The sequence below is a fragment of the Parambassis ranga genome, chromosome 4, assembly GCF_900634625.1.
Source record: "Parambassis ranga chromosome 4, fParRan2.1, whole genome shotgun sequence".
NCBI classification, from domain to species: domain Eukaryota; kingdom Metazoa; phylum Chordata; class Actinopteri; family Ambassidae; genus Parambassis; species Parambassis ranga.
In genome coordinates this window covers 9,226,217-9,253,729 of record NC_041025.1, presented here as the reverse complement: position 1 = coordinate 9,253,729, position 27,513 = coordinate 9,226,217, and the positions used below count along the sequence as shown (strand labels likewise).

The window sequence follows — 27,513 nt, the reverse complement described above, 5'->3', positions numbered from 1 at the left end:
CCTGATTAAGAACAATTGCTGTAACACTTGACAACCCAGGCAGTAGTTTGAAGGTTCACCAATGCTTGTGCATGTTTAATGGGTCTAGCTCGTGATAATTGTGCAATGGACCATGACGGTGTGTATTTTTTTAAAAAATCCACAAACATTGTACATTTTAAGTGAGCTTGTATAGACATGTCTGTGTATGTGTGTGTGTGTGTGTGTGTCCAAACAAATCAAATTTATTAGCCACTGTTCCACTGTGATGCGATTTTATTGCCTTGGCAGTTGGGAAGGGATTGGAGAGCAGAGTGAATATAACAGTGAGGAAACTATGAGGATGGTAATACAGTGTTTGTGTGTGTGTGTGAGAGAGAGAGTCCATAACACTTTTTCAGGCATTTTTGCAAATATTTCCACCAGCTGCAGAATAGTATTTTATGTTTTGCCCCACTGCTGTGAGAAAAATGGTACCATCCTCTCAATAGTAACCGCAAAAACTTTTCCAGTCCTTATCAATGACTTCACACGCACACATGCAAACGTGTACACACACGCATGCACACAGGCGTTCTAGCACAGATCTGGCACTGACAGATAAAGTTTTTGAAAGTTGTCTTTGAAATATCTTCTATGGGATTATCCTCAGACTTTGAATAGATCTTGGTTCAGACTTTGGAGCATGTTAACATCTCTAACTTGAAAGGCACAGGAAGTAGAAGAAGCTCATTTATTAAAAGGTATTTCATTTTCACAACAGAGATGTAAGACTCTCCTCTGTATCTTTGCCATACTCCATATGTATATAGCAGATGGAACTATTTGAACACATGAATTATTTACTTAAGTTTAATCCAAAACAGTTGAGTCCAGAGAACCAAATTAGATCTTCTCACACATATTTTAGCTTTCAAGACTAGACATAAATAAAAGAAGCACTCTAGATGAAAGATAACTTAAAGATTTTGATAATGAAATCAGTGCATCATCAAAGGCGTCTTTTTCATGAATTAGTTATGACAAATAAACATGCCTCACAAGCACTGCAAAATATAAAAAAAGCAGTGCAGTTATATACTGTACATAAAAGCTCACTTTAACACATTGAGGACTGGCAGTCAGAGAGCGAATAAGTAATTTTCGAGGCGTGGGGAAGCGTCAAAAATTGCCACTTGGGGATCTTTATGTGGTTGGTGGGATACAGTTAAAAGAAATGTAGCTTCTGCTTTTACATGCAGTCAAAAAAGAGCATGAGTACCAGCTCTAGCTGTCATTATTATGTGAAAACGTGAAAATTACCCCCCCCCCTTTTCAAAACACTGTGAGTGTATGTCTCTATTTAGAAATAGATTTCTTTCTGTATTCTTTTGGAAAATATGCCTTATACTTTTGTTTTGAGGGACTGACACCAAAACCTGCAGATGCTCACTGATGAAAGCTGAAAGGTTTCAAACATCATTCTAAGAGCACCAAATAAAAAACCCAGCCTGATGCTGCACTGTCAACATTTGGCCAATTATCTGTAAGAATAGGTGAAAATCCACCACACACAATGGAATGTAGGAGAATAATCTGTAAGGACAGAAACATGACTGAGCTTCAGATTCACAGCAGACACCATAAACTCTATGCTTTACCTGTTAAACTGTGACCTCACTGGTAGCTTGATTTACTTGAAATGAACTGCTTGTCAAACATTTAATATGAAGAACAGGTGAGGATGGCTCGTCCTTTTTGTAGTATTATCACATAATCCAATTTGCTGTGAAGGAGATTGCCTCAGGAGTTGATAAAACACTGCCACTCACCATTTATAATGTAGGTAATTTTTTAGGATAGATTTTTTTTTCTCACAGCAACAACAACAAAAAAAAAGACTTAAGATTTACCTGCCAAGTGTTTTCAGCTGCTGCCTGTATATTAATCTCATTAGGAGAGCTCTATAGGAAGTGGGCAAGGCACACTCCATTATTTATGGAAGTGTAATTATCTATGGTGTCACAAGCAGGCAGGAATTTACAGGACCCCAGTTCTGCATCAGCACAATGGCTAGCTAGGTAATGAAGCGAACACACCTCCAGGCCCAACAATACACTATCTGATCTGCTCCACTGTTTTCGGTGTTGCTCTTTGCTACACTAGTCTTCACTACTGCAGTATTTTACAGAGTGTAAGTGGCAGATGAGGATTTCTCTGTGAGCCAATATAAAGGAAATGTATATTTATAATATAATTAAGTTCCTAAAATAGAAACAAAACATCCAGTCCTTTAAAAATAGAACATATTTGTTCTTATTACTAGTTATTTAGTTATTAGTACTACTAATTAATTTACTGATTAGTACTCATTATCATAAATTAATACATTTTACAAATGTAATTACTGTCACATTGGCCCACTACAACTCACAGTAGACAATGGAAAATGCATTCTCATATTTTGTTATTACAACCTATTAAGCATACTGTCAACACAGTGCATGATGAATTTTGTAGCCAGTCAGATTCTTTCACTAAATGTGTGCATCGTGTAATGAAGTGGGTTGAATTTATGGAGACAGAAACAGAAAGTGTCCTTATGTATATACAGTCTGTGCAGATTATAGTGACTGCAGGGTGTGCAGAAAGGCAAGAAAATAGACAAATAAAGAGACAGAGAGAGAAAAGAGGTTTCGTGGAGCTAAAAGAAGGCAGGAGCAGAGACAGCAGCCTGCCGGCCCGGCGAGTTTTCTCTCTCCAGTCCAAGATTTGACTGTGTGTACAGACTTAGCAGCAGCTTCCACAGCAGCTGCTGCAGCAACGATGGGGTCATTTACATATAAATGAAAGTTGCCGATCACACGCTGCTGACCCCATTTATTTCAGCGGACAGACAGACGGGCAGGCAAGGCAAGCGCCAGCGAGTTGCCGAATTACTCCAAATTACCGCATTTCCATCTCCACATCAGGCCTGTCAGGCCTGCAACCATCGTCACAGCAGTTTTTTTTTTTTTTTCCTCCACTTCCCGTCCTTCTGCTCCTCTTCCTCCTTCTCCTCCTCCTCCTTCATGCACCCACCACCAGGTCTGGAGTGACTCTAATTGGCAGTGGTGAATTTAAAGGACCTGTCAGTGGCTGAGGCTGTCACCACCCAGGACATCACAGCAAAGAAACAACATAGCCAGCGTATCACAGCATGCCACAGCATAGCACAGAAACAACACAGTCAGGTTAGCATAGCACACAAACAGCACAGCAAACTTTGCACATCACAGCGTGGGAATAACACAACTCAGCATAGCACAGTACAGTAAGCAACAACTCAGCTCACCATCAAGCACAAACTTATGTTGGATGCAGCATCATCTGCCACACTCCCTCACCTCCTCTTCATTTGTATGATTAATATTTAGGTTTTTCATTATTTCTGTTATTTAAGTCACAGTTTGTGACCATTTCTATATTTTCCCACGTTTCGCTCTTCGTGCTTAAGCCATCCTTTCGACCCACATTCCACTCACACGACATCAGCTCGCGTGAGCATCTGGATTTGTATCCTAAGCCATATGCCCCACTAGCATCTTCATCTCCCTGCTTCCCTACACATGCAACCATTCACTCTCTCACTCACACACACACAAACACACACACACACTAGCCCTAAGTACCCTAGTACTCTAGGTCTCAAGGTTTTACAAGACAGATTAATGCTACAGGCCCACATGATCTTAATGTGACAGCTGTGTCCTTTTCCTAGCAGTAGCTCACTCATATGCACATAGGTATGCATATAAGACATATATACCCTACATATTTTCTTCTAGAGTAAAAAAAAAGAGTTATGAACCCTCCTGCAGGAAGGCAACAAAGCCAGTGCTTGTCACGGCATTATTTAGCTGGTAAAGCAGCGTCTCTCCCCACTTATTTGTCTCTTTCCTGTCTCATTCTTGGCTAACCAAGCACACACCCTTATTAGTTCATTAAAAGGAGCCTGCCGCTGCTGCCTGACTTTGGTATAAGCAAGCAAAAGGGAAACAAAGGAGGAAAAGAAAGGGGAAAGAAAGTCAAAACACCACACTCTAATTACTTAAGATTGATGCATCCAGTGAACATCCTGGTAATCAGTGTTGTTTTTATTTGTTTAATGGTAGGACAGGGATCACAGGCAGGCTGACCCTCTGTGATCATTAACAGAATTAATGCAGGCAGAGGCACATGTGCAAATCCTCTCTGCATGCCTGGATGGGAAACAAGTGTCAATGTGTTGGTTTGTAACTGTCTGCGTGCGTGTGCGTGCGTGTGTGTCTTAGCTTCGTTTTGAATTTGTTTGCATCACTGACTGCATGCCTGAAATTAGCCAACCATCCATACCCATCCGGATTCACCTACTCAGATGGATATTTATGTCTATATGGGACTGCTCACAGTGTGAAGGTCATGTTTATATTGTGTGCTCTGCAGGATGGTATTATTGGGCTTTATTATTTATAATTAGATTGACCTAATGTGGCTTTTTTTTTGTTTAATTTGTGCTGTTTGTTTTTTTAAGTTTGGTTGTGTATATATGGTATGTAATGTGAGGCAGGTTTAATACAATCATAATATCACAGTCAGTTTTAGCCTGTGTGTATTGGTGTTTTTTTTCTCCCTTTTTATTGACTAACCACACCTTGTTTTTTCAAATTTGCATGACAACACTTGTGACATGACCCCCTATATATAAACTGAGAGGGTTGTGGCTGTGCATTCAGTAATTGTGTTATATAAATACAGACCATTTCCAAGTCCCATCTGTTTGATAATGGCAAGCGAGGCTTTTATTATTGGTCATGTTAAATGTAAATCAAACAACTTCATTTCCCCTTACCTGGAACACATTGAATATTTCTGAAAAGGTTTTATGACCTGACAGCAGCATCCATGATATCAGATGAAAGATGACATATGGCGCAAACTAGCCTGCAGCTAGCTTATCTTGCTAACTGTGACCTTCACCAAACCTGTGGCTATGAAATGAATGTAAATATGAGTTAGTAGAACAGAAGCTTTTTGTTCATGTTAAATCATTTTATACATTTGGTTCTGTTTTTAAACTTATTCTTTTTTCTCATACCCAGTCTAAAGTGTTTAAATATCCAGTATTTGGTGGCACCATGTTTTTTTTCCATTTTTCTGCTCAGTGCATGTGAGATATCTTTACTGTCCATCTGCCTTTTTTTCCCGCAGATTAATTTCTGCTGTACAATGATACTGTAGTGGCATATGGCTTTCATTGAAATCATGGAAAAATGGAGGGCAGAGTTTAATGGAAGCAGCCACTTGAAAAGATGGTACTCTAATTTCATGGTAATTAATTAACGTACAGTAGCTGTTTGCTGCGGATCTCCAAGCTGCCCCCGGGGGCTGACATGCCATGTAACTGGCAAATGTCATGACTCCCACTGACAGGAGGAAGAGGCTGAGCCTAGATGGGTCAATGAGTAATTACAGTTGGTAGGAAAAGTGTACCGTGTGTTAACTCTTGCTACAGTTTGTACATGTTATAATATGCCTGACTAATAGATGTCTACAGGATGTGATATTGAGCTTCAGCCCCAGCACAAAGTTTCTGAAATGTGTGTCTCAAGCTGCAAAAGTTTTAGTGTGGGTGTTGAAGAGAAAATCCAGTAAAAGACAAGCTGCAGAAAAGGCTCTAAAATCCGCTCTGCTATATGTGCCCAGTCTGTGTGACATGCAGAGAGAGTAAAAGTGGGAGTAAAATATGCAAAGGTCTAAGTCCTCTCTTCATCTTCATCAGGAGCTCTTAAGACTCTCTGAGACATGTTTCCTCTGGTGACCAAGATTTCCCCTGCTCTCATCGCTCACTCATACATCTGTGTGTGTGTGTCTGCATGTGTGTGTGCGCGTGTGTGTAGGTGTAGGTGTTTATAGTGGCTTAACGGCTGCTGCAGTCTGTCTTAAAGTGGAACACATGGAATGATGTGTGCTATGAATCATGGGTTTCACTGCTCTACGCTGCAGTTGGATGTCTGGGATGTTAATAAGGCCTAAAATTTCTACTGTATCTTTGAACTGAGAGGGAGAAAGAGAGAATTTAAAAATGCAAAAGGGGAGAAGGCAAGAGTTTGAATCTACTTTAAGAGAGAAAGGCAGAAACTGCAAAGGACTAAAGAGTGAAATGAAAGTTTGAGAAAGTTGCATAGCTTAGCCTTTTGTGCTATAGACTCTATATGAATTCATACGTGTGTGAGTACTCCCTGACTTCAACAAAAACTTTGCTAACTTTATCTCTCCATGTGTGCACACAGACACACACACACAAACACATCCTCACATGGCAGCAGAATCGGAAACATGGAGACCTTGAAGGCATTTTAAACCATGGCTGTCCTACTGTCCTACCTCAGGCTAACCTCTAACAGCCCTGGCGTTGTAGTGTCAGCAATGACATTGGGATTCTATTAGCAGGTTGTGCGAGGCGCTGGCCCCCTGCCCTGTGGTGAGACCTACCATTGATCTGTCATGGGAGATGGCTGCTCCCTGCTCCTCACTCCCATAGGGCTCAATTTGAACCTTTCCAAAAACCAGGACTGAATCGTCTGCTTGAAATCTACCTGGGGAGTGGAGAGAGAGAGAGAGAAGGAGAAGAGCAGAGAGCTCAAGGTCAGCCGTGACATCGGTGTGCAGATAAAGACGACTGGGTATGGTCGACACCGACCATAATGGCCAGTGAAAAGTGAGGTTATTTGTTATCGATTCCCAATGAGGGAAATCACCGGGTCTATATAATGCTGTTTATGGCCGTGTGTGTGTGTACCCGGCAGGCAATGTGAGGCTGAGAGAATCTTCTGAAGGACAGAGCAAAGAAATGAAAGTCTTACTCTCTTTTCCAGCTCTCACTCTGTATCTGTCTATTTTCAATGAGTGCATAGTGATCTGTTGTTCAAGCCAGCCTCATTTGTATTTTTACTGAATTACCCCGGATGCGCAACCTGAACCCACTTAAGCATGTCACTTAGCGTTTGTTGAAGTTAGCTGAGACACGGCCCTCATCAGGTTTCAATGAGGGAGGCTGTGGCTAAGTGGCCACTTGTCATGTTTATTTATTTCATTTTTCCAGATTCCCACATGATGCCCATGTTTGCTGTCTAAACTATTTAGAAAGAAATGCAAGATCATAGGGAGGGACATGGGCTCATGATGGATATATAAGTACTGCATCATCTATTTTTCTTTGTTTGATAAACTTTATAAACTGAGTTTCGGGGTGTGAGAACAGAGCGCGTTCTCTTTAAGTGTAGAGAGAGGTTAAATACGCAGGAGTGGAGTTATTTGAATAATCTCCAATAAAATGTGTTTACATATAGTCATGGAGTCTTTTAATCCTTTTTGACTCACACAGTATGAAGCAATGCTAAGGAACATAGGGGTATATGTGAATTAACAGTATGAAAGTACAAACAGAACAGAATATTGAAATTGCCCCCACAGGCGATTCTCGGCTGTGCTGTGGGAGCGAGACACTTCCTGGTGCTGCTCCATTTTATATGTATGAAAATCTCTCACGGATCCATGATATACATTATAGATGAGGGCTCCCGTTCTGCACTCCAGTCACTGGAGCAGAATTTTCCATGATATGCACCCCCATCAACACCACCACCACCTTCTCCTCCTCCTGCCACCCACTCCTCTCCTCTTTCTTTCTCATCCCTCTCTCCATTCACTTCACCTTCCATATGCCCTCCCATTGGAGCATTGTTTCATCCTTCACCAGCCCCTTTCATCCCTCTCCAGCCCTTTGGTCTCTTATCATTTCATCCGTTCATAAGTCAAACCTTACATCTTTACTTCCACTCATCTGCCCGTCCTTCTTTCACTTATCCCCTCCCCCCCATAGTGTGGAACGTGAAAGCGAGTGAGGAACATGTGACCAGAGAGGTGGGAGCCTGCTGGGCCTCCCCCCGCAGTGCCACCATACGTTGATTTGTCTCCTCCGGTTCCATATTGATTTTGTTTTAAACAAGCGGAAAATACAAGAAGAATGAGGTGCCGGAGGTGATACGAAAAAACAAGGAAAAAAAAGGGAAACGGGATTGAGGGGGGAGGAAAGAGAAAGGAGGAAAAGTGCTTCTATGTATCAAATCTATGAGTTGGGTCCCAGGTGGTTCCAAGGTATTATTGGGAGGTTACTGTAGAGAGGGTGAACTCAGAAAGGAGGGAGCAGAAGGAGAGTGATAGAGCGGAGACAGAGAGAGTGTGTTAGATCCTTTTATTTAAAAATATCTTTTTTATTCCCACCTTTACTTTGTGCTTGCTAAATGAGCTCTGGGGTTGGCTATGTGGCAAATGCATCTCATTCTATGTCATGGTACAGTTCCTGCCTTAAAATGATTCTCTGCTTAGTTCAATTTAAGTTGTGTGCAGAATAATCGATCCCCCCATTAATTCTACTTAGCTGAGCTTCACAGTACAAGCCTGGGCTTGACTGGTCCACCAAGGCCAGCGCTGCTGAATGGCTGACCTTTACACGGCTCGGACTGCCATTGATTTTCAGCAGGACTTATTTCATGAACTGGGGGTTGGGACGGGGCACCCAGATGAAGATGAACTATGAGGCAAAATCACTTTCTTTGGGCTTTCCATTTTCTCTGCACTTTTCTCTCTTATTTCCCTCTTTCTCTCTGTCCTCTTTACTTTGGAATAAGTACTGTACATGTACACCCCGTTGGCTCAGGTCTGTGGGTGGTAGAGTCTGAGAGCAAGTAAAGCGTCCCCTGTGTGACCCCACTCCCCTTCAGCTAAGAGCCCCCCCATGTCCTGTTAGTGAAGCGTGCGTGTGTGTGCTTTTGTATGCATTTTTCTGCCCATGCATGAGTGTATGTAGGTTACATCTGTAAGTCCCTTGGTGTTTGCAGTTATAGGAAATAATGCAAAGCAGAGTGTGAACTAGCCATTAGAGCTCCCAGGACTGCCCTCAGAGCCAAAGAAACGAGAAAAACAATCCTGACCTCCTGAAACGACAGACACAATATCCACCCTATGGCTGCAGGGAGTATGGAAAAGAAGAGAGAATCCATCTCAAATCCCAAATGTAATTTCACTAGGATTTAAGTTCCTATATTGCACAATGCTAAATCTTTAAGTCCTAATTGTTAGGCGAATGTGCTTGGATGAACGTCATTGAAAAGAATAAATTAATAAATAATAAAAGCCAAGACAAGGAGTGGCAGGAGTGTAGGAGGCTTCTGAGTGTGATTTAGCCAGAGTTCATACAGAGTGCACTAAATGTCTCTCTCCTTCTCCTTCCCTGCCTCTCTCTCTTCTGACCCTGCATTAGCTGTATATCAGTGACTCGTGACTGTAAAAAACATCTTTAAATTTAATACCTGCTCATGAATACATGCATGCATACAAATATCCCTGCATGGTGAGAGGTATGAGGAGCAAGTGAGGTCACGGTCTGTCAGGAATGCTGCTGTAAAAATGGTGGAGGATACATTATGAGGTTAAACCAGGCTCAGAATACAGGAGTTTTCAAAACCCTCACCATTTCTACAATCTCCTTGCATTTCACACATAAAAAACCTCACAGATGTCCTAAATATGCATGTTAAGAGATTTCAAAATAATGGCATATAACACACTTAATATTATTAAGGTAAAATAATGCAGGAGCTAAAAGCACATGGGGACGCAACATCTTAATGTAACAGAGAAACCAAAACCCCAACAAATCAACAATCGACAGAAGGTAAGTTTAATGAATAGTAACATACTACTATTAGTTGTCATATTTGTTTGATATTAGGAAGGTCTTGTGAACCCTTTCTGAGACAAACCGGTACATACATTGTTTCATCTAAAAGAGGACCAAGAATAATCTGAAACAGACAGGAGGGTGTCTGGAACAGACGCAACATCAGCAGCAGGGGATGTGCCCTCAGTTTGAACCCCACACTATTGTTATATTCAGCAAATGTTGGGCTAAGTAGCATAGAAGTCTTGATACACACAACAAAAAAAATGTCTAATACAGGGACATTAAAAGTTATGTCTAATTAAAGTGCGACAAACACAAAAAACAGATGAATGTTTATGTATGTGTGCTCCATTTTTGTCGACTACATAGCTCTAAGTTTTGAGACTACAGTTCTTATAATGCGTAAGTGATAGAGAACATTATTTCTAATGAATAAATGGGCATGTGGAATAGGCAGGTGAGATAATTATGCGCTTAAACCATCATTAGAAAATAAATTAAAAAAAAAAAAAAACTATTGTGTGTTTGTGTGTGTGACCCGTGGCCTCTAAACAACACATTCACTTAAAAACATAAATTCCTTCTGTCCTGTCCCAAACCAATGCTCTCAGTGTACCCTGCAGCACCTCCATGTCCTCAAATTTCTCCATATTTTCCTCTTTCTGAAACAACAACATCTAATACGTGACAAAACTTCTTTTTATTTGCACAACATGTTGACCAAATTTAGACAAGCACACAGAAAAACCGCCCCAAACTACATTCTCTCACCCGCTCTAAACCTTACCAATGAAATCAGCCACACAGGGCCCTGAGAGGCAGTGAGAAGTGGGAGTTGGCAAAGACACTTCCAATGTGTTTTCTGCTCCAGTGCTTCTTGTTCTCACTTCGTCAGAGTGTGTTTGCTGCAGATTTGGAGAAATGGCAGGAGGTCAGGACAGTGTGCTGCTTGTCTGGTCCTCGGGTTCTGTGCAGTTCAAGGTTGAACCAGATACAGTGAGAGGGGTTCTTCTATTTATTTAGCAAACAATTTCACTGTGTTGCAGCGTCAGACTCAGAGAGGAGGAGCAGACGAGAGAGGCTAGAAGACAGGCCCGTCTCTATTGTGTGCTGCTGAATGAGCTTATAGACAAGCAGGGATTTTCTCTAAGTGTCAGGATGAAACATAAGCAGGCTTTACAGCCAAGGCCTGGAGTGGTGGGAGAGTGATGGAACCAGGAGAAGTTGCAGGTGACAGAATGCTGTGTGTGTGTGTGTGTGTGAGAGAGAGAGAGAGAGAAAGAGTAAGAGAGAGAGAGAGAGAGAGAGGAAGACAGAGAGACATGGGCTATTGATATGCCGGGAATGAAGCTCGGAGCAGATGGACAGAGCAGGCTGGTCCTGTGTCGATCCTGCGAGTTCTGGCTCCTTCAACCAATCTGCCCTTTGATGGACACACACACACAAATATACACATGTACCATGCAACTGTGCCGAGTCCAGATTAGATTTTACCAACTTGATAATATTCCTATAGGATGACAAATGGCAGATCATCCTATCATCAATGACCAATATGTCACACTGATCTGTATCTGTGGCAGACGTGGGCCAGCTAATGAGATGGCAGGCGGGTGGGAGGGTGTGGAAACCGAAAGAATAAAAACAGTAAGAGGAAAGAGAGAATATCATTTGCGTAAAATAATAATAATAATAATAATAATTGAAACCTTTATTAGTCCCACAATGGGGAAATTGCTCAAGGCAGCCCAGCAAAGAGCGCCATACACCAGTGAGTACACTGGAGGCTATGCAGGTAAAGTGTCTTGCCCACTGCTGCCTACTGCACTACTGCTGCCCAAAAAACAATGTTTGTTGAGGAAAGTATTGGTGCACAGCAGTGTTTGGTCCTTCTCTACATCTGGCTCCCCTCACACCTTTATCCTAACTAAAGCCAACATGTTTGGCTGTGTCCCTATCTCACTCCCTCCTTCCATCTATCTCTATCCTCCTCTGGCGGAGAGGCCAGTCTGCTGCTTCTCTCTCCTCCTATGATGGGTGGCATAGCGAGTGGACAGAGAAAATGCAAGTGCTGGTGAATTTCTAATAGGCAATCATAGTGCTCAGGACAAGGATTTCTACTGGAGGTCTGGGGACCATTAAAGAAACGTCAACTCGGCATAGGTATGCCAAGAATTATGAGTCAGTGGGCAGGCAACATTACTTGGCTCCTATTGGTCAGGGCAGCAGGCCGTAATCTGTCACAATCCTGGAGCTGCTGTGACAGCAGCAGGAGCATTCTGGGCTCAACACAGAGGGTAAAGGAAACAGACAGCTAGGTGTGTGTGTGTATGTATCAGTGTATCAGAGTGGGGCATGTGTGGCTGAATTATATGTAGAAAATGTACTACAATAAACATTATTGTTGTCTTCTGACTTAGTTTTCACTATGTTGCTTTGTCCAATATCAGCCACTTCAGTTCCATCTGGCGAGTTGTCAATTCCCCTTTAATGTACCTGAAAGTACAACAGTGAATCACTCATAAATGAATCATCTAATCACTGGGCTTGCATCATGTCTGCATATTTAATCAAAACTGGGGAAACAAAGTCTGTTTTGTTACATCCAGCAAGTAATTTTATTAATAAGGCATGCCCAGTAAACAACTCAAAAACTAGAAAAAGTGCTGCTACTGTTGAGACATTTATTTAATAAATAGATGCCATATTGTTGCTGTAGGCACATTTAGGGTTTAGTAAGAATGATTTATAACTTCTTAATGCTGTCATGACATCAAGAGGAGCTGTTAAAATGCTCTCAGATGAAGTGTTGTGTAAATTTCACACGTTAGTATTCTATGAGTTTTAGACTGTTGTTGTGAGCTGGCTTATTGACTGTAAATAAAGATGGACAATGCAACTCCATCCATGGAACAAAAGTGAGGCAAAGATATATGTGTGTATAGTCAATGTTGAAGGGTGAAGCCACATGGTCACTATTTTGCCCACATAACCACCCACTTTCATGTATCACACACCCCTCCCTCCACTTTTTATGTAGCTTAGCTGCATCATTGAGTGCTGACCACAATGTCACTTCCTCTTTTTGGCTAACAGTAACTAATTAAATGCAAATATATTTTAATAAAATGCACTTCAACACAGATTAGCATGAGAAGAACTAGCTAACAAGCCATACACCATTCTTGTAAGTTACATCTACAGGAAGTAAAGTAAAAGGCCTGCTGATTTCTAGCAACAAAAGACTTTTTTTTGAATGAATGAAAAAGACAGTAGGAAGTAATTACAGAGACGTGTACCATCTGTCTATCAGTTGATCTCTTCCTCCCAGTTTCAGCACTATGGACAGCTCCCCACCTACACACAGTCAGCCACTAATGTAGAAGTGTTCATTTCACTATTTAACAGTGCAAGCACACACACACACACACACACAGTAACAGCTAGCAAAAAATGTGAGCATTCAGTCAATTTATCAGTGGTCACTAGATTAAGGGCAGGAGTTGCAGGCATCACACAAATTATTCTCTGTGGGCTGTGACTCCAAAAGGTTGAGAACCCTTGTGGATGGAAAGTTTAAAAAACCAATAAATAGGACAAACTTGAGAAGCTATATTTAGGAATATTTCAACTCAAGTTCATCTCATATCGCCTCAAGTGCATGTGCAGGAGTGTGCTTATATGCACACATGCTGTATGTGATGTTATAACTCACTGACAGTCAGGCAGGACATAATCTTCAAAGCAAATATCAAAGCAGTAACCAGATAGGAAACATGGCGTTGGTGCATAAGGGCACCTTTAAGCATTAAAGCCTCACACAACTCCTGATCTGTAATTCTGTCATGGAACATATCCTCTGCCATTTCGTTACTTCCTCCCCGTTTCAGACCCTCGCTGTGGCACGTGCTGCGATTGGCACAATGTTGCCCTACTGAAGCCACTGGGTTGGGTCTGTCGTCATGATCTTATCTTTCTAAGGACAGTTCCTCAAAATGAACTGAAGAGCGTATAACCACATAAAACACTGAGCAGAATAAGAAAGAGACATAGAGTGAGAGACAAAGAGAGAGAGAGAGTGTGTGTGGGAGAGATGTGAGCCCACCAAAAGCTTAAGCCTCCAGTGTGCTGTGCAGATAAGATTCATTAGATAGGTCGGTAAATGCAAGAGAGAGGCAGAGCAAGGCAGAAGCAGAGAGAGAGAGAGCGAGAGAGATTGAGCTTGCTGCTGCTCCAGCATTTGTTGACACAGATTTACAATGAGTCTCCCACTGCTTCACGCATTACAGTAACACGCCATGTCAATAGCTCTCTGGGCTTGAAAAGCAGCCATGCCAAAGATGTCTGGGAGTGATGCCCTTCCCTTGATAACCAAAGTGTGGCTCATAAGTCAGAAAGTGGAGGAGAAGGAGGGGTGGAAGATGCGGAAAATGTTTCTTTTTGTTTTCTCCTTTCTATTATTAATAAATCACCTCCCACTCTCCTCTCTCAATCTCTTCATCTTCTAAACCATCTTTTCATTAGTTTTCTCTTTTCAGTCACTTCTCTAAGATCCTTTTCCTCCCCCTCTCTTTCCTTCTCTCTGTCACTTTTCTCTCCTTCTGTTTCACTTTATCTTTTGGACGCCCCGCTACAGGCTCAGTAGGACAGGATTTGGGCATTAGCTCAATCCCCCTATCTACTCCCCCTCATGATTGCACACTGTTTCTATCACCCACATACCCTAGTCCACTGCACAAGTCTTGTAGGACTCTGGTAGAGAGCTTATACTCCACAAGACAGGAAGACATAATCAACTAGACGGACAAGCATGGTGTGAGAGAGCGAGTGGCAGTGTCTGAGCGAAGGGTTAGGATATAATGATAAGTGAACTCAGAGGTGGATGGTGAGATTTTTATGTGGTATTTTGCAGCAAGTAATAAAGAGTTTGATGAGAACCAACACACTCATGTCTGTCTGCTGAGTCATGGGGTGCTGCAAATGAGGTGGTTTTGATGTGTGACATTCACCTTCATGAAATCTTGATGAGAGCTGAGTTCTGCTGTCTGTGTAATGAGGGCTGTAGCAGCCAGACAGCTGGCCAAACACTTCAGCTAGTAAAGCAATGATAATAGAGAGGGTTGGAACGCCTATTGGAAAGCATTGTGTAGATGGACTTCGGGCTGGGAGGCAGTTAGTGTTTTGGGGGAAGAGATAAACAGGAACTTGGATGGCATCAGACAACAGAAGGTCTAATGGACCTAATCAGATATGTTGTAGTGGTGCTAGTAGTAATAGTACTACATATCGCACATGTTTGTGAGTTAGCTGTGGCTTCATTGCTAATTGGTATATTACAAGAAACATTCAATTTAACAGATGGATGTCAACAGTTTTGTTCCAAAATGAGCAATTCAGCTTAAAAAAACACTAAGACTTGCAAAATAACTGCAAAGCAAAAGCAAGTAAACAGGACCATACATGCCTATATGTTAATGGAAATATAATGTAATATGATTTGGATATACTGAGTAGAACTTTTTATACTTTCAAATGCGATACCGTCAAGCTGAGGTCTGCAGGCGTCTGTCAGTCCATGTCAGTGCCTCAAGCTCTAAATCCTGTTGGTTCTGATAGGAATCCCAAAGCTTATAGTGGCTGCCATCTCCCCAGCACTGACTGATGCTTCTTATCAGGACCACCACACTGCCGCCGCCAGCACATTTTCACATATGGGTAAATTATAAATCACCTGCACACACATTCTCCCACATGCATTCAAGCACATATATGAACATGTTCACACGCAGGTGCAATATATTTACACACCAGCAGAGAAAATGAAGCGTGAGTGCGTACAGAAACACAGTAGTTACTCAGAAATCTACTGTATGTGCACACTACACTACACATGTGCTCGGTGAATAAAAGCAACTATGCACAAATTCAAGATGTTAAGGAAAAGTTTACAATTTATTATTTATAAAAGGATAGGTCAATTGATTTGATTTTCACCATCTTAAGAGATTTCTGAGTAGTTTAGAAATAAATATATTTCACCTATGTATTACAAGCAATTTATAGTTGCACTCTTCAAAGATAACAACATAAATACCATGTAAAGACGAGTTGGGCACATGGTTTTGGCTAGTTTCCTTTATCTTCCCCTAGCTAGTTATATGCCATGTAAAGAGTGGAATCAGCTCCAGTCTACAAGGGAAGTATTGACATATTAGTTGCAGCCTGTCCTTACCGACAGAAACAACATGTTTTTCTTGTATCATGTTGTAAAAACCACAACCTAACAAAGTAGTTTTGAAATAGTCCATTACCAGGCTTGAGTGAGCATTTTAAATGTGATCTGCATGTATCATTTTATTGTCAATGAATACTTATTGTGATTGCAACAAAGGACTTCTTAACTGTAGATCATTACACCACAGTTCTCCCCTCTCCCTCTCTCTCTCTCACTGTCTCACTGTCTCAACTCCACTCCACTTCCTTCCTACTGTACATAGTACAGATTTATTAGCTGAAGCCGGGGCCCCCGGACAGTCACCACTCAGCACTCCCTCAGATCAATAATTGGAAATATTAATTATATCAGCTGAGACGGACCAGTCAGAGGGGGGCTGTTTATGCTCCTGTTACTGAGCAGTGCAGCAATATGAGCTTGATGGCCCACTAATGTGTATTAATGATCCCAGGGCAAACATTACTTTATATTAAATCTGAATGAAAGCCAGAAGACATCACACATATTGTATGGCTATTAGAGTTATTTTATTGCTGCAGTGTAAGTAAGCACTGTTGCATAACTGTTTTAAAGGACTTCAACTGAGGCCACTAAAAAAACAGCAGGATTTGCTGCACTTTTATTCCTATTTACAGCATTTCTCTAAGGTGGAGGCTCTCATTCTGGGATAATATGAAAGTTAAAGACTAGCAAAGTTTGGGACTTGGAATCGCACCAGGGCTTTGAAAGCAGTATTATTGTCTAGCTGCTGGCCCTCTCTGGGGTTTCAGCATGTAGTCTGGGACTCTGTACCACTCAATCCTGCTTAACTCTACTAGTCATGAACTCATTACTGTCACAGTTAGTGCCAACAGTAGACTCTAAATCCTCCACACAACTAGCCGACCAAGTCCTGACTCCACTTCCTTGACTTCTATGTGTAATTTGAAATCAGACTCTGGAATGTCTTTTGTAGCTGGAGCCCAGAGTCTTTGGTGGTCTCTCTAGCTTAGTACAGAATAATAGTAACAGCTTTAATGGCTCCGGTGCTAGGCCAGACTTTACAAGGAAGCTGAAGCATGATGAAGACAGAGAAGACAGAGGTTCTTATTTATATGGTATCCTGGTTGAAACTTATCCCTCCAATACTCACCCATACAAAGGACCATTTTGCTCTAACATTAATGTTTATTTAGATACTTGCAGAAACACATTAAAGAACATGTAGCAATAGATACATTAAAAGACTGGAAAAATGTTTACAAAAAACAATTCACCTTTTTGTACATAACCATTACTATGAATGTTTTTGATTTCTGGTAGCACTTAATGGTATAACTGCAGATGGTAAACACAGATAGATGAACCCTCAGTGATGTCACCCACGTTTTGCCGGAGAAGTGTTTGTGAGGCCCAGTATGGTGCCTCCAGCTGCTGCCATCAAAACTGCCCGTTAATCCAAATATGGGCAAAGGTGGTGGAGTGTTGGTGGAGCAGACTAATGGCTGGCTGCCTTTGCTCTATCCGTAGAGACCAAAACATGATTTCTTCTTTACCGGGCTGGCTATCATAGAGGGCCACAGGGACTGACTCATATTTGGAGCCATTTGTGAAACTGCAGTTATTGGCACTTCTGCTTTGGCTTCAACTCTTGGCCTTGTAGGTTGATGCTTGACTTATGAAGTAGTTGTAGCTGGCCTGGTTTACAAACTAGAATCAAGCCATCCATTCAGAAATGGTTAATTGACCTGTGAATATTGATGCGACATGCAGAGGAATAATCGAAAACTGAACCCTGTGTGTAAATGATCTAAGACCAGCCATCTAAAAGAATAGCTGCACATCGGTCTTGAAGATTGATGAACAGAGACAACCCAGCTGGCTTTGTGTGTACATTCCATGCCTACTATTGCACACTGCATTATGTACAGCAGGCCCTAGGGTTCCTATCTGACCCTTCATATTACCAGCAGCATACAAGTGCTAAGAGCTTTAATTCAACTGACTGCACTTAACTAGGCAAATAAGGCGACTCAATAAAAACTTATGGAACTATAGATTTGTCAAAGCCTGTAGAGCAGCAGAAGGAGATTGCGAAACAGAGAAAGACCAAGGCTCACAATGGGAAAACAAAAACTGTATTTTCTAATAAAAGAGAAAGGTAAAGTGTTGAAGGTCTTGAAGCCACACATTCAGTTAATTGTAAGCTCTATTCTAAAGGACCTAATGCCAAAAAAAGATATAAAATTTAAAAAGCGTTTAAACTGTCAGCCTTCAAAGACCTCACATTTCTTATTTTGATTAATTTTTATATATATATCTTTCTCATATTCTTAGATCTTTAATAACAGGAAGACAAAATATCATGCTTAAAGGGAGTGTCAACAGCACAGTAGGTGCTATGATCACTGATCCTACATTGCAATTGATAGATAGATAGATAGATAGATAGATAGATAGATAGATAGATAGATAGATAGATAGATAGATAGATAGATAGATAGATAGAGAATTTATACTCAACTGAACACTATATTCTTTAAACTTTTGTTGAATAAGAGAAGAAGAAGAAGAATATAGCAAGAAAACAGTACAACAGGGAGCTAAATTAAAAATTCTCTCTCAATATTTGTTCAAATTCTATTTCTATTAAAAACACCACTCAGCAGAGAGGCAATCTTACCTAAGAGTTGCAGACATCCTTTTCTCTCTTTCTCTTTTTTGCTTTTATGTTGTGTATCTCTATTACCTCCTTTCTGTATCTCTCATTCATCTCTTTCACCCCATCCATCGCTTTACTTATTAACAGATACATAAAAAAACATTCAATTAAAACTTCATTAAAAGGTTATATCTAGAGACACCAACAGTAACTCCTCACTCTTTGTTGGTGTGTCGAGAAGCAACAAGCACATAAAGAACAGACTGAAAAGATGCTGTACAGTGTCTGAGTCAATGAATGGTTTCCATGACAACGCTGCTTAATAAATTGAACTTAAACATACTTTGCATGCTTGACATGACTACAGTACAAGTGTACAGTGTGTGCTTAATTTCTGTTGGAATTACGTGATTTGTATTTTTCTTATGTGTTCAAGGGAAATTTAACAAACGAAGAGCCATCAGCACTGATTGTTCGGGACCATAATGCATTGCTCTCGGGCAAATAAATAGACCATTAAGCTGGCATGTTGGAGGCTGAACAGTAACTAGCTTTAGAGAGAGCTGCCTCCCACACACACACACACACAGGCACCCTGTAGAGATGGCTGAGATCATAGCATGGTAGAGGAGCCACAGCCGCAGATTTGGCCTCCTCCGTCATGCATTTGAACAAAAAGAAAAAAAAAATCTACTGGCAGGATTGAAGCGTCTTTTGTCCATTTGACATGTCAAAGGCAAACTCAAAGATTTCCTGTGCTATTGAGAATAAGCAGAAGGTTGTAAAGTTGTCTGTGAATTTGTCTCGCGGACGTTTTTTTCCCCCTCATTTGGAGGTGTTTCTGACTCAGAGGTTGCTTTGAACACGTGTGCGATAGTATTACGGTTGATTCTGTACATGCTGTGGAGCAGTGCGCCCTGTGGCTTTGCATTAGCATACTGTAGGGTTACTTTGCTCGTGTTGAACAAGGAAAAGAAAGCACTTGTGGATGGGGAGGGAGAGGGATGGGGAGCCACCCAGGAAACAAGGAGCTGAAAACTCAAGCTTCACAAGGATAGCATTCTGCCTGTTTTCCTACAAAGACTTAGCTGGTGCTAGTTATTATTTACGATGGGTAAATTTATGGAATAATTTCAGCTAAGGAAGGTTACTCAGTTCCTCAAGGTGAAAATGGATACGTTTAGCACTTAATGAATCCGGCCTGAGCTCTCCCCCATATATCAGCATGTTATTAAGACATTTTAAAATCCCATTATAGTGTTTCTCCTTGAACATGTCATGCTTTTATTGGACTGCCCTGTTTTTAAATCTGACCTTTTTCAGCCCTGATGTAGAATTCAACAGAAAAAAAAGAAAAAAAAAGAAGGCAGGATGATGGTTTTAAAATATATGTAGCTATAAAAATATATGCGTTTTGACTGTAATGCAAAATAATAGCAAATGGTTTACTGTAAATGGGTTAGTGTGGTAAGATGGTTACAGATTTAGGCCATTTTTGGCCCACATTTTAGGGGCGAGTCTAGATGTAGAAAGCACTGGCATGAGACCTGTACTCTGCCACATAGACTACCTACACACATCTACCCACACACAGGTAATACTATTATACTACATGTGTGTAGATGAGTGTTTTAACACTATGTGAGTAGGAGTATTAATCAATTAAAAAGCCCTTCAGCAGCTACAAACAGATCCTAAATCACAGCTACATCTCTCAAACTTTTCCTTTTTTTTCCTTTTCCTCAAATCAAGTCCAAGTCTGGTAAAGAAAAAAAAATAAATGAATAAAAAATTGTTCAGCCTGAACAACAATAATGAAAAAAGGAGGTAAAATTGGGGAAGGAGGAGAGCGTGACACAAAGACTGTGATGACAGAGGCATCTAATCCAGGCAATGCCATTCTTATCAGGGTCCAGTGGATTAGAGTGAGCCTCCTAACCAGAGAATCCTTCCCAGCCAGACACTCTCCACAGCCCAAGGGCCCGGATCAATAGGCCTGCATTGATCTCTCTCCTCCTGTGGCTGGATTCACTTTTATTAGGACTGCCTTGGCCTCTCTCACTTAGACACTCATATGTAGCCCCTCACCCTCTTTATGCAGCTGCCATGAAAGACCCTAAATGCGAATAGACACATGTACACACACATCCCATTTTATGTGTGGTAGGTTGTTTTGTTTGCATTGAAATACAGGCACCAGAAACAATATAGTGTCAAGTCAACTTAGATGCATGATGGTGTTTTGGGTTCCTCTCCAGCCGTGGCACTTTGATCAGTATCGCTGAACAGCTATTAGTATGGGAGAGAGGCCGCTGACACCTCTGGTTTGTGGCCTCTTTTTGTAGCGACGACAGCCCGAGTCACCAGTGCTAACCCCTCTGCTGCTTTTTCTTTTCTCTCTCCTCCAGATGACTCGCCCCATCCAGGTGAAACCGGCTGACAGCGAGAGTCGTGGAGGTAGTTGTCTTCTTTTCTTCATCATTTATTCATGTCCCTCTTTTCATCTGCCTTATCTAGGCTAATTCTTTTCATTCTTCCTCTATGATCTCATCTGTTCCACTGCTCTCAATGCAATATTTCTTCAGCCAACACTCTTTTTTTTCCATTTCATCACAAATTCTTATGTCATTGCATCTGAATGTTCATTGGACACATTAAGTGACATCACTGCGATTCCACTGCACACTATATACTGTAATCTCTGGGTTCATGCATTAGTCTCATTCTGTGCTTTTTGTACTGTCAGTAATTGATTCAAGAATGTGTCATTGAAAGGATGTAGAGCTATGATGGGCTTTCCTGCTGCTCATCTCTCCTCTCGTGATTAGGCTCAATACTGGAACCATCTGCAAAGGCCCAGCTGAAGCCCACACTGCCTGATCTGTGCATTTGCAGAGCAGAAAATGGTATAAAGGCAGGAAAAATAGAGCAAGAGCTGCATGTACAGCTTGCCAAACAATCAATAAATTTACAGGTTTCATGCCAAGATCCTCATTACTTGGCCTTAATACTGTTGTCTTTGATCTCTCCTGTTTTGGGAGGCTTTCATTTACTCACTGTCTATCTGCATATATGTTAATGGGATGAGGAAGCATCCTTCAAGTCAATGGCAGAGACAATGAACCTAGCTGTTTTTTATTTATTTTTTTTGGTGTGACTCTTGTGTGTCACCCCCTAACAAAGCAAGTGCCTTTTTGTTATTTAAAGAAGGGATTCTGTTTTCAGTCTTTTCTCATCCCAGTGCAAGAAGGGAGAGAGAGAGAGAGAGAGAGAGAGAGAGAGAGATTTGGAAGTGGAAAACAGGAGCAGAGAATATGCAAAAATGATGCCAAACGCATACAGCTGCCGTGCAGCACTTCTGAGGCTTTACCTAAAAACCTCTGCCTGTTTTGGGTGAATTAGGATGGCTGGTCGCTTGGCTGCCTGTCAAGATGCACACAATCTTCAAAGGACAGCATAACCCCTTGAGATGAATGGTAGAAAGGCCAATAAAGATCACTGTGGATCCCCATGCTTTCTTTTTTTTCTTTCTTTCTCCATCCTCCTCCTTTCTCTGAACCATTCACTCACAGCTTTAGAGGAGTGGTGAGACAAGCAAAAGGGTCTTGTGCTGTCAAGATTGATGTCACCTATAGCTCCATTGATTTTACCATTGTGGTGCTGTGTGTCCACATTAACAATGACACTCAGCTGTCTCTTTACTTGGTTGTGAGTGGCTGCTTTTAGAGCTCCCAGGGCACTTTGGTCAGTATGGGGTCCTCTTATTGGCCAGCCGTTGGGACCCTACTGAGGAACAAATGAGTGTTGGAAGAGGCCAGAGAGTTGCACATCATCTTAAATGAACAGGTCAGAGTGCCGCCACAGGGGCAATCAAACACAAGCATGACTTTAACGGGTTAGGAGGAAGAAGTGAGGTAGGGAATGTGCGAAGGGGAATGGATGTGATTGTCATTTTTAAATCTCCTGTTCTCGTTCTGCTTCTAATCTGCTGGCCTGAATTCTTCCTTTAATAATCTTGGCAAAGATAATTTAGGTTTCATATCTCGTTCTGTCTTTAGCTGCTTTTGCTGCTGTTAACTGATAGACTATGCTGCTGATGCTCCTCCATGGCCTACTTTTACAAGCTTTAGCATATTATTTGCTGTAATTCTTATTTGCTCTGTAATTATTGCTATATTTAACTGCCAAAACTGGCTAGATTAAATTTGTGTTATTTTGATCCTTATTTGCTTGGCTCCACCAGAATCCAGATCAATAACTTCAGGACTAAAACTCTGCATGGCAGGAGCTGGAGGAGCCAGTAGGGAAAAAAGAAAGAAAAAAAGAAACTATTAATTAGCCTCTCAGTGCGGTAGAGGGAGGGACACAAGAGACAGACTCAGGCTGGCCTGCACTCTCAGGGGCCACACTGCTGGTCCGATAGGGGGCACATATTCCTCAGTGCACACTGCCACAGTACAACACACAGTCATTCTAATTAGTCCCTTAATCTCATTATGGGAAGGACAGTTCAGATCACCTGCACCAGGTTGTCGTCCATAAGGGAAAGACCTGTTACTATGGTCTTATGCTTGCTGGACCTCCACTCCTCCAGGAGGAACTCTCTAATGTTATTAAGACCAGACAGGCACAGACAGGAGGTGTCTACTGTCCCTATAGTTGTTGCAGTAAAAACTGACACTGCCTCAGTCATGAAACTGGAACATTACTCTAACTCTACTAAATATTTGATGATTCTTGGACATCAGATCAAAGCTGAGCAGACATTCCCAGCATTCACTTTGTTTGACATTATGAGCAAACTGATAATAATCACAGTACATTCAGCTGATAGGTATCCTCACAGAATCCACATGAGAAAACTACCTTGCCTATAGAAAGGAAAAGGAAATAGTAAATCCATCCAAACAGTCTGTCAGCCCCCGCTGCCGCCTAACAAAGACACACTGTGAAATGAATATTAATGGCCAATCACCTACCTAATCTAGCAGAACAGCAGCCGTTACACATTGAGCCACCAGCGCTGTGAATGTCTCCGTCACTGATGACGCAGACCATTCTGGGATGTTTCTGTTGGGGAGACGTTTAAAGAGGCACAGCGAAGAGGCAGCAGGGACCTGTCTCTCTCATTTTCTCCTCACAGGTCTCTGATATGAAATAGATTGATTTTCCATCACAGATGGCACAATGACTGGCACTGACTGCTGCTGATATTTCATTTTTGAAGGGCTGCTCAGTGCCTCCTTAGAGAGCTTGGCGTCCTCACACAGGATGAATCAGCTTTAACCACTTTGATTTCATCCTAAACCTTTTACCTGCAGCACCCCTCTTAGTATTCCACCATTACTATCTGTCCCTTTCTGCTCTCTTTTTATTTGTAGATTGTCATTTCATTTGATTTTCTTCTCTTTTTTTTCTTCAAAGCCTCATCCCGCTCACAGGCTAAATGGTTTTTCTTGTGCTTTCGTGTGCATTCCTTCGTGGCTCCTCTCATTTCCTCAGCTTAACCCATTGTTAAAGTTTTTAGCTGAGAGATTGTCCAGAAAGCAGAGAGAGGAGCAGGCTATAGCTGTCAGCTGGGGCTCTGTTGGTGTTGCAGCACGCCTGCCTGGCACAGCTAGAGCTGCAGCCCACTGAGGAGGCCTGGATTAGAAACAGGCTCTGCCATTTTCGAGGCAGGCCTGCCGCCCACACACACGCCCACGCGGAGAGGACAAACAGGCAAACGCATACATACCCATACGGCTCTGACACACACACACTTCTCTCTTTTGCTCTCAGCCGAACACACACGCAGTGGGTAGTTGGATGTACATGATAATAGGAACAAGTGTGCACACACAGGGACATGGATGGTATAGGTTACATGCACATGGTGTACACATATGCTGAACGGCACGGGTCAGGTTTTCTTTTTGTGTTGTGGGCCTAGCAGCAGCGTTGTGTTTGTATGTTTACTCCAACTGAAGGACAATGAAAAAGGTTTGCTCGAAATCACTGAGATGTGACGGAACAAAGAGAGAGAGAGAGAACGAGAGCCAATAAGTTAAATGGAGAGCGAGGACTAGAAAAAAAGGGAAGATTGAAAATCTAGATTGAGAGAGCAGGCTTACATGCACTGTTGCTGTTCTGTGTTCAGTTTTTGATGATGAATTTATCTGGCGTAAAAGACAACAGAGTGGTCCATGTATTAAACATCAGTAGTGTTCCCCATTTTTTTTCTATAGAGACAAGCTCCCTGTGTCAGAGCAGCACAGTAATGAACCAAGCAGGAAGGCCTCTAAGCTCTACTGATCCCCTTTAGAAAGGCGGGAAGGAATGAAAGAGAGAGGGGTAGTTAGAGCGAGAGAGGAATGAGTAGAGGAAAGACTGATGGCACAAGTAGAGAGGTGAAAGAAGGGAATTTGTTCTGAGACACTAAAAGTGGGAGAGAGTGAGAACAAGTGCAAAAATAAACAGAGAAAAGTGTGGATAAACCAGAGAGGGGGAGGGGAGGTAGCGGAAAAGCAAAAAAAAAGCTGAACAGTACATCTTCTCTCTTTGGAGAGAAGAAAACTATAGATTACTGGTCACAATGTGCTTGGCTGGGCATAAATGGAGAGATCTTGAAATAGTAGGGAGCATGTTCAGAGGTTGTGGGGATCAGGGTGAGCTAATCCAATAGTAAGGCCAGCTCTGGGTCACACATTCAGAGCTCACACTCCTTGTCCAAATCCCCTCTGGTGCTTTTAAACAAACAATACTGATACACAGGCCTTTGCTCACCAGGAGTTCAGTCTGCTAACTCCAGCAAGCCATCCTGGGATGTTCAGGTCACTCTGCCTGTAAGCTCTTACATTTACCCTCACATCAGCACGAACAGGGTTCGTTGTAGAGAGGTGGGAGGGGGGTGGAGGTTTATGAATAACAGACATGGGGTGAGAAAGTAGGGGAGCAACAGACAAACAAAGAGAGAGAGCGAGAGAGGGAGAAAGAGATGATGAAATCATTCCTATAGGGATGTGCTTTGCTCCTGAGGGTCAGATTGTGCTGAGGCTGGAGGAGTTATGCAGAGTCAGTGGAAGAAGCAGATCACAACAATTCACTAATACACTGGGTAGGTAGAGATCAATTAGCCTTATCTAACAAACTACTAATGATAACACCAATGCAAAAAGTTGCTGATGTGGCAAAGAACAACAAGAGAGCACAGAGTGATGATGTAATGAATTTAGCAAGTTGAAAGATGCAGTATTTCTGCAAACACAGTGTCTCTTACTTTTTTTCCCTCTCCATGCAAATACACTATTTCTGCAACTTCTGTGGTGCACTCAGTCAGCACATACACAGATGGAAGCAGAGGTAGACAAAATAACAAGAACACAGTTTTCAATATAACAGCACTGATTAAAAAGAGCGAGCAACAAAAATTGAACACTGATAGCTTCACATAGGAAGCATTTACTGATTGTACAAGTGTTTCCGTTATTGCGTATCGCCTCCACACTCACTGATAAATATGCACACATACATAAATTCAGCTAAATACACATTCATCCCTTTTCATTTATTTTTCATTTTTTTCATTTAAACACATCCTTTCTGCTCCATCCCTCGCTCGTTGCAGTGGTCTCGTAGCGTAGGCGGATCAGCAAAGGTTACTGTTGAACACAGAAAGGAAAGGTCAGAAATCATGTTTAGTTTTCCTGGGGCCGGGAGGTAATTCCAGCCAGCAGATTGTGTTCAGACGAGCAAGCAGGCAGGGGCTGGCCAGTGGTGGAGATGCTCATGCAGAAGGAAGCGAGGCGGGGATGGGGACAAGGTTATCCAGTCAGCCACTGCCTCTCAGCCCCTTCGCTGTCACCCTTAATAACACCCTCTCCCTTATCACAGCAACAATCACCTTGAGAAACAAACTTGTCTTCTTTGAGAGAGGGATGGAGATGGGGAAGAGACGGCGCTCGTATGCATGTGGTATGCCATTCTCATTACAGCGACTCCACCTCTTTGGAGACAGACAGACTGCAGATCAATTTAGTGCTCGATTCTCTACACTTTATAATTCATTCTCCTGCTTTGTCCCCCTCTTCCTCCCCTGCGTCTCTATTGGTACCCTTTGAAGCATGCGGACAATGTACAGCGGTTTGGTTTTCCACATATATATATATATATATTCCACACATATTTGAGCTACACATAGTGTAACATTTTTATGTGACGACAACAGAAATATGTCATTCGTTCATTGATACAAGTTAGAACATATCCACTGCTTATCATTAGATGATATTAGTCTGTAAATACATCAGGATTGTGAATCTTTTTTAGGTATAGTTGTGCTTGAAAGTGATTCTTGTAGGGTACTTGTAGGTAAAAGACTCTTACCTTTTCATTTCACAGACACATGCCTGTCAGGAAATTATCTCACATGCTTATTACACACTGCACTGTACCTTGTATTTACAACAGAAGCTAGATTAACAAGACCTGCAGTGCAAACATACTTAGTTGCACAGAACAATGGAATAAAGATGGATAATACAACTGACTTTTTTAGGATTTTCCTTTTTCCGTTTTCTGTTTTATTGTCCATTTCATTTCCCTTTATTCAAAGCAGACAGTGCATCAGGAGAGAAGCAGGCTGTTTTGCAGCTCTTATATATTTATGTATTTCATGTCTTGGTTTAACTTGCTGTAAATTATGCACTTGTTTTGGTGCAGATTATTTTATTAAACAAAATTATTATAGGTTGACTGTGACCTCCTGATGTGAAATCTTCAGGTGTAAGCCCAAAGCAGATAATAGCAATGCCCATACCTGAGGCTTGGCTGATAAACTAGTGTGTGGATTTGTACGTGTGCTCTCCCTGGACTCAGTGCTCTGTGATTGCGGTGGAGCTGGAGGAGGCCAGGCAAGGACTCTGATTGGAGGAC

General features: G+C 41.8%; 1 protein-coding gene across 21 annotated transcripts in view; it reads left to right on the top strand.

The window, feature by feature from the left end:
• The window catches only part of celf5a (cugbp, Elav-like family member 5a), a 160,980-nt gene that overhangs the window by 71,699 nt on the left and 61,768 nt on the right, over positions 1–27,513 (top strand). For 11 of the 21 annotated variants that reach the window (XM_028403053.1, XM_028403044.1, XM_028403048.1 and 8 more), the window contains exon 3: positions 21,009–21,057. In XM_028403053.1, the coding sequence (XP_028258854.1) occupies positions 21,009–21,057 (49 nt within the window). Of the gene's footprint in view, positions 1–21,008; positions 21,064–27,513 lie in introns of all 21 variants that reach the window. The other 10 variants (XM_028403055.1, XM_028403046.1, XM_028403051.1 and 7 more) reach the window with 2 other exon arrangements.